Source organism: Oxyura jamaicensis, chromosome 27 (assembly GCF_011077185.1).
Source record: "Oxyura jamaicensis isolate SHBP4307 breed ruddy duck chromosome 27, BPBGC_Ojam_1.0, whole genome shotgun sequence".
NCBI lineage: Eukaryota > Metazoa > Chordata > Aves > Anseriformes > Anatidae > Oxyura > Oxyura jamaicensis.
Window position 1 is genome coordinate 5,657,678 of NC_048919.1, and position 8,112 is coordinate 5,665,789.

General features: G+C 43.5%; 2 protein-coding genes across 3 annotated transcripts; both read right to left on the reverse strand.

Moving 5' to 3' along the window:
- Window positions 1–231: 231 nt before the first annotated feature.
- Window positions 232–2,547, reverse strand: HOXB7 (homeobox B7). The gene is made up of 2 exons (XM_035347923.1): window positions 708–2,547; window positions 232–364 (listed from the first exon to the last, which is right to left on the reverse strand). Exons 1-2 carry the CDS (start codon window positions 1,105–1,107, stop codon window positions 360–362), a joined length of 405 nt encoding a protein of 134 aa, XP_035203814.1. The 5' UTR covers window positions 1,108–2,547; the 3' UTR covers window positions 232–359.
- A 709-nt stretch (window positions 2,548–3,256) lies between these two features.
- On the reverse strand, window positions 3,257–5,856 carry HOXB8 (homeobox B8). Of its 2 annotated transcripts, none has more exons than XM_035347769.1 (2): window positions 4,904–5,856; window positions 3,257–4,021 (listed from the first exon to the last, which is right to left on the reverse strand). In XM_035347769.1, exons 1-2 carry the CDS (start codon window positions 5,322–5,324, stop codon window positions 3,717–3,719), a joined length of 726 nt encoding a protein of 241 aa, XP_035203660.1. In that variant the 5' UTR covers window positions 5,325–5,856; the 3' UTR covers window positions 3,257–3,716. The 2 variants fall into 2 exon arrangements, with proteins under 2 accessions (XP_035203660.1, XP_035203659.1); XM_035347768.1 differs by having other exon boundaries at window positions 3,257–4,024.
- Between the last annotated feature and the right edge of the window lie 2,256 nt (window positions 5,857–8,112).

The window sequence follows — 8,112 nt, forward strand, 5'->3', positions numbered from 1 at the left end:
TTTTTTTTTTTTCTTTTTTATTTTTTCTTTTTTCTGGCGGTCCCACGGATGAACATGCTCTCCCTCTCACAGTCCTTCCATCCATCCATCCATCCATCCATCCATCCATCCATCCATCCATCCATCCGGATCCCGGCTGGAATGTAAGGGTTTTGAGAGAAGGGTTTTTACTGAACAAGGAATGATGTGTTGCTGTTTCTAATGGTAACATGCTAGGCTTAATTGCAGCATCTGGGACATTGTGGTGAGGGGCTGGCAAATGAAGGTTTTGAAACCTAACAAAACAAGCTTGCGTGTACTTCCCATAAATAGTTCATTTCAGAATCTATATCTATATCTATGTGGGGGTAGCACAATCTTCATCCTGTAAATATAGGAGAAGAAGGGGATGGCCATTATTTCTGCAGCTCCGTCTGTCCCCTCTAAGACAAACTGCCTTTTGGATGGCACATACACAGCCCCAGCAACACTAATAAATATTTAAAGCTAAAAGGATGGCTTTATTGTGGGGTTTTCTCTCTCTCTCTCTCTCTCTCTCTCTCTCTCCCTTTTGAAGACAGAGATTCGTTTTCGATGAAACGTCATGAAAGGAGTTGGGGACAATTCCCCCCTCCCCTCCCCCTCCGCCACCCCCCGCGCACGCCATAAAATAATTTACACTCCCCCCACCTCCTCGGGCTCCTCTCTTTAAGGAGGCTTGGGCTTACCTGTGCTCCTCATCCAGGGGTAGATGCGGAAGTTACTGTCGCTTTGCAAATCTGAGTCCCTCTGGTCCGTTTTGTTGCAATTCTGCTTGGAGGCATCTCCCGGGCACATCATGGAGAGGTTTTGCTCAAAGGGGGAACAGTGCATGTTGAAGGAGCTGGGCTCCAGGCCGTAGCCGGAGGAGTACATGGTGGGGGTCTGGGGGTGCACGCCGCTGCCACTGGAGTAGAGCCCGGGCATGGAGGCGGCGAAGGGAGGAGTGGATCCGGCCCCATACCCTGCTCGCTGGGTGTTGGAGGCGAAAGCGCAAGAAGTTTGCTCGGGAAAGACTCCGGATGGGAAAACCGAACTTGCGGCTTGATATTTAGAAAATAAAGCATTCGCATAATACAATGAACTCATAATTTGGCCGGGTGATTTGTAGGTCGGGACGTTTTAGTGTCGGTTTTACGAGGTACCGTGATATATTACGGAATTAGAGTCCAGATTTACACCAAAAAGGAGCCCTTTTTCCTCCCGGCCCATGTGACGCGCGGGCACGTGGCTCCGGCGGCGCCAATCGCCGCCCGCTCCCTCCTCAGGGGCAAAAAATTGTAGTGCTGCTGGATTTATAAAATATGATAAATAATTGATGAGATATAAAACCCTCCAAGATCTATGCTGGAAATGGTGAAATTGTGCTGGAGTCGATAAGCAACTTGTAATCAGTTTTCAGCTCAGACCGAGGGAGAAAGAGAAAGGCGAAGGGGGTGTAAAAGCACGTTGCTGATAAACCAGCATCTCCCTCTCGGTCTCTCTCTGCTGGAGGAAAAGGAGCGGAGCTCTATTTATCCTTTTATTGATCCCGTCAAAAATTCACTCCTTCGCACCATTTCCCTGGCTCTGAGGTACTTTTTCACAAGACAGTACATAATTTCCTCTCCCCCCCCCTTGACCCTCTCCCCCTCTGCGACCACCCCCCAAAGGACAAATGTCTGATTGATACCTAATAGATTCAGGATTCTTTTTCCAAATGCATTTCAGTTCTATATGTAATTTATTCCAGTGCCACGGGCTTTGAGTTTCGTATTGAGCTGGCATTTGCTTTTCTTGTTGCAAAAAATAAAGACTGTACAGATCCCTTGCTCAGCGTGTCAGCGGTTTTGCAGGACTCAATTACAATTATAAGAAAAGCGTTACCAGCTGGCTGATTTGCTTTCTGCTGGAGAAGCAGAGAGACCTTCCAAAATGTGACTTGCCTTATTTTTTTTTTCCTTTTTGGGGGGTGGGGGTGGTAAGAAAGAAAGTCTTACTGGCACGAAAAGCAGCTCAGACAATGGTGGATGTGCATCTAGGATTTGCACTGTTTCTCTTTTCCCAAGGTTAAGTTGCAAGGGGATGTGTGTGCATCCCCATACAGCATACGCTCTCTCTTGCCATGGCAGGAGAGTTCACTAGACGAAGGAGCAGAGATCATCTCGGCCGCACAACTGGCGATTTTGCAGACAGACCAGTGGGAAGAAAGGACAGTGACTCAGACCTGGGTTTTATCGTGTGGAGAAAGTAGGGTGAGGAGAGATGGAGAGAAGGAGAGGAGAGATGGAGAGAAGGGGAGAGGGAAAGAAGGGGAGGAGGGAGGCGGGGGAGAGAGAGAGAAAGAGAGAGAGAAAGAGAGAAAGAAAGAGGGAGAAAGAGAGGAAGAAAGGAAGAAAGGAAGGAAGGAAGGAAGAGAGAGAGAGAGAGAGAGAGAGAGAGAGAAAGAGAGAAGCACACATTACCTTCAGGAAGGATTTCCACACAGCTTTCCAACCTGTCACCACACATGAACAGTTAGAAACAACAGAAGAAGCCATCGCAGTTGCCAGTGCCGTGTCGTGTCCCCCCCCCCGTGCCGGGCCCCCCCCCCCCCCCCGGCCCCTTCTCCACGGTTCCCATGCAGCTCCTCGGCCCCAGCCCCTGCCTCTGCCTGTCCCAGCAGCGATCCAGCCTGCCAGCAGCTCTACAGGCGAAGAAGTCTTTGATGGCGAGGGCTGCAGCTCCGACACAATGACTTTTATTTCCTTTCTATCAAAGTGGTCCTGGAGGAAATGGAGCAGGGTAAAAGAATGATGTCACGGAATTCTCGCTTGTAAACTTTATTGTAACTTTCTTCCGCTGCTTCCAGGTTTAGACAATAGAACAAAGTGATGAAAGAACAACAAAATATATCATTAGTTCCCCCAATAAAGTAATTCACGTATACAGTATACATTCTTTTTCACAGTTAACCTAAAGATCACTTTACAACTTGCTTCACTGTGCGCATGCTAACTAAAGGAGAGGAAAACGCTTTTTTATGATTTTTTTTCTCCTTTTTTTTTTTTTTTTAAGAGACATTCAAAAATCGAAAACAAAAAAAATGAAGTGAACAAAAGAACAGAAGTAAGGAAAGTAAAGAGAGAGAAAGAGAGATAACTGTAGCATAAATAGGCAGTTTCATGTTGTTGGGATGTTTGTGTCAATCGCTACCTCCAGTACATACAGATAAACCACACACACACACACACACACACACACACACACACACAAAAAAAAAAAGTGGAAAGTTTTTTAAAAGTGCACAAATGTAATTTCACATAACTCCTATAGCATTGAAAGCTATGTTAACCAACCCACCCCCCAGGAAAGAAGAGAGAGACAGAAAGACAGAGAGAGAGAAAAAAATTCACAGTCATGTTTTACATAAGCTATTGCGTTACACTACCACTAGTTAATAACTGGCAAAAGGCAGGAGAGACCTCCAGACCACTTTTGCATACTGTTCATTGTTTCAAAGGACAATTAGGAAAGTGGTGCTTACAGCTATATTGTTTTACAGCAATAAAATGTTGTTGGTTTATTATTATTATTATTTTATTTATTATTATTATTATTATTTCTCTTTTCTATGCATTGTTGTTTCCCATCCCTCCCTTACATTAACTACCATTAATGTGAGGCTTAGGGGCTCTTCCACCCCAGCAGCGCTTGCCTTTCAGTCCTTAAAAATCCTTTTATTTCTTGTCCACCTTCTGTGCTTCCCCTTCCTCGTCCACCTCCTGGGCTCTTTCCATTTTCTGTTTTTCCAGTTCCTCCTGCTCGCATTTGCTGCTGGGAAACTTGTCTTTGTTGTTTTCCTTTTTCCATTTCATCCTCCTGTTCTGGAACCAGATTTTGACCTGCCTTTCTGTCAATCCCAGGGCATGCGAGACCTCGATCCTCCGTTTGCGGGTCAGGTAGGGATTAAATAGAAATTCCTTCTCCAGTTCCAGCGTCTGGTAGCGGCTGTAGGTTTGCCTCCCCCTCCTCCGTCCAGCGGCTGCTGGGGAATTGCAAAGGTTGGGTGGAAAGGGGAAGAAGAGAAGGAGGTTGAAAGATACATAAACCAGGCTCGGGAATAGGCGCGCGCACACACACAGACACAGACACGCGGACACACATTCACACACACACACTCACCCCCCCCCCCCCACACACACACACACAGGAGGGGGAGGAAGAAAGGACTCGCAGAAGCAAAGGCAGGAAGCAAACAGGGATAAGGAAAGACTGTTGTATTATATTATAAAAGGGAAGATGGTTATAAAGGAAAATGGTGATGGTGGCGGAGGAGGGGGAGGGTCACACACAAGCCCACTCCAAGCAGCCCAACTAAAGCCTTCACTTGTACACTTATTATTACACGAACAACAACAACAACATACTCCGGCTCCCTGTGATCCAGGAGGCTGCCCACACACACAAAAAAATAAAGAGCAGAAGCCCAGGGAGAGCAAGCAGCACCACCAAAATCCCCAATCAAACGCAAAACAAAAAATGAGAGGCTTTTTAAGGCTGTAAAAGTGCCATAAACTTTAAGGATTCTTCCTTCCACTGAATGCCCGGCTCGCTGAGCCCCCAGAAGAAAAGGTCTCTTTCAGGGTAATTAAACTATAAAGCAATTTACAAGTGCAAAAGTTTACCCTCATAAAGCAGTAAAATACAGTCACTGGGAAAGAAAAAGGGAGCGAAAGAGAGAAAGAGAGAGAGAAAGAAAGAAAGAAAGAAGGAAAGACAGAAAAGACAGACAGACAGACAGACAGACAGACAGACAGAACGAAAGAAAGAAAGAAAGAAAGAAAGAAAGAAAGAAAGAAAGAAAGAAGGGATACTTGATGGGCTCTGGAAACGCTCCTTCACTGTCCTTTCTATCTCGCCTCACCTTGCGGTCGCATCCAGGGGAAAAGCTGGGTCGGAGAAGGGCTCTGCTCCGAGCTCTCTGCCTCCTCTCCAAGGCCGCTGGCAGCAAGCTTGCAGTCCGTGTACTGCACCAAGTCCGACTCCTGGGCGCTGAAGAGGCTCTGCCTTTGCAAGGGGTCGTAGCCATAGAAGTTGCTGGGGTCCCCATGGCACGCCACGGCGCAGGGATTCTGTTGGTAAGGGGAGCTGGAGAGTGAGGATGCTCCGTGGTAAAACTCCTGGATTTGGGTCGGATGCTGGAAGGTGCCCCCCGTGCTGGGTCCGTACACCACCGTGGGTCTGCCCCCAAGATCCTGAGCGAACCCACAGTCATAGTAATTGGGACGCAAGGAGTCCCCGGTTTTGTATTTGGAGAATAGTGAGTTGACAAAATAAGAGCTCATCTTAATTTAAATAATAATATTTGTTCGGAGGAGGAAAAAAAAAAAAAAAAAAAAAAAAAAAAAAGTAGCCAACCAAACCTGACCACGGGAATCTATCAGCAAAAAAAGAAAGCGCTAAGATGCTAAGCAACAACAGTTTGTGTTTTCCAGGAATATAAAAGGAGGATATAATCAAAACTCTAAGCCTGCATGATATCGAATTCTTTCCTCCCCCCCCACCCCTAAAAAAAAAAAAAAAATCGCCACTTAAAGAGTTCTCGCTTTACATTTCCAAGAAGAAATGCCAGTTCATAAACAGTTTTCAGTGATTTACTTCAGCGCAAATGAGTTGTTTCATATTTTGCAGTGTCTTTTCATGATCATTTGCATCTATTACCAAAACCTCATCCTATTGGCTTCTTCTTACTCCACACGGACTCTGCACTGCATGATTGTGAAAGGAAGAGTGTGAGAGAATAAAGAAGGAAAAGCAAGCGAGGGGGGGAGCGAGAGAGAGAGAGGGAGCGAGAGAGAGGGAGAGGGAGTGAGAGAGAGAGGGAGAAGGAGGTGGGGTGAATATACGGATTAAATATGTTTAACTACCTACATTAATGAGATATCTCTCGCCTCACAACAAATCACATACCTAGACCACCCAAAAGATTGATTTTTTGGGGAGTGCTGGAAAATTAAAGAGAAGCGCTCTCAGTCGTTAATTTCAAAATTTTAACGAGGCAGTTTTAGCCTTTTTAAATGTCAGGGTCGCTTTGGAAAACTGTAAAAGAACACGATTTAATTGCTACCAGTTTTAAAAGGTCCTATAAATGTAATTGGTATTTTAATACAAGTTATCAAATCATACAGCTTCTTACCCTAAACATATTTTAAAACAAACGAGGTAGTCATATTTAACATTTTAATGATCAATTTCCTTATTATTGATAAAGGTTTAACTATCACATGAAGGGAATTGCATTTGTAATAGCCCCAAAAAAGGCTGTAAACTGTTTAACAAACTATAAAATGCCATAAAGCCGGGGATGTTGTTGTTGTTTATACCGCACTACATAAAAGCCGTTAGGATTTTACGAGTTCTTTCCTCTACTGCTATAAAACAGAGGTTTCGATTGGACCCGTCCGCATTAAAGCGAGATGTTGAGGTGTCAATATTGAATTAAAACGATTATAGTTTTTCATATATAACATTGGCTTTTTGAATCTCTCTCCTAGCCCCCTCCCAGCCTCCTCCCCGGTGCCCAGCTCACACAGAGGACTTGTTCAAGATGTGTTTGGGGATGATTACAAACTAAAAGTATTGTTTCGCTTATCACATCCAGAACAGAACCTTTATGGTCAGTAAATGATGGCTGCTTCCCTACCTCACCCCTTCCTCGATAACTTTTTATTTTTTATTTTTTTTTTCATGATACTTATGAAAACTAGGGAGAAAAGGGGGATGGGATAAGTGAAATAAGAGAGAGGCTTTCTATTTTATTGACATTTGTTAAGAACGAGGTAAACTTACCCCTAAGATGCCAACGCTGCAATTTTCCACGATCTAAACACAGGGGCTAGATTTTGAAATTCATTTATCGCAGTCAGCAAATATTACAGAGACGTATTTCAGCTAATAACGACACCAAACCCTCAAAGCTTAAATGCTGTCCCAGCGTGCCTAACACCCACGACGCCTCTCCAAGCCCCTCGTATTGCCATCTCTATTTTCCAACCCTTCAACCTTCAGTAGAAGTTAAAAACACTCTTCCAAACATTTATTTTTATTTTCCCTTTTCCCTAGGTAGATTTCTGCTGAAATCCATTGCATCCGTCTGCGCAGTATTGACACAGAAAGGTGACTAAAGCACGTTTTTACTCCTGCCTGCCTTGAGCTGAAGGACAATTTTCAACTATCCACAACATGAAAAAGAGTAAAAGTCCTCGCTTTGTTGGGCTTTGGTAAAAAGTAATTGCATTTGCAGTGGGAGTAGGCAAGGAATTAAGGTAGACAAAAAGACAGAGAGAGAAAAAGAAAGAAAACAAAGATAATAACGGAATAAAACTTTAAAATCACCCTTAGAGAAATAATTTAAGTAAATACGTTTCGTTTATTTTGTGTAGGGATAATTTCAGCCGAGTCTAAGAGCCTTTTCAAGTAATTATTGTGGTTGAAGTACTTGCAGTAGTATAATTAAGGCTTTTCCCCCCTAAAAGACAAGTTAACATTTTATTTTTCTCAACTCTTTTATTGTCGATTGAGCAGATTTTGGTTTCATCATTGAACATAAAAACCTAGAAATGGTGCACATAAGTAAATAGAACTAAACAGCGTGGTGTGGGGATGCTCGATGCTAGAATTTTCAAGAAAGCAAAACATTGAATTGACTAGAGGATTTTTAGAAAATAATTTATGTTCTTCTATGGGTGTTTATAGTCGTATTCACATCCATTGAAGTTTATAAAATAAAAAATAGCAGCCGTTCCCTATCATATATGGAGCCTGAGAAGGCTTGAGGGAAGTTGCTCTTGGAAGTTCACATTTTATCAAGTGCAGTAGAATTTTATGGTCATGAAGTGATGGTAACTCATCAATGCACCAGAAATCAATAGCTGATCTTAAATCATTCATATACAGTACTCATATTCCTGAGGAAACGAAAATGTTTCTATTATAAGAAAAAACAAGTGCACATGTGTGTGTGTGTGAGAGAGAGAGAAGATAATTTATAAATACCCAGTGGAGGAAAGCTTTATTGAGAATTGACAAGGAAGGAAGGAAGGAAGGAAGGAAGGAAGGAAGGAAGGAAGGAAG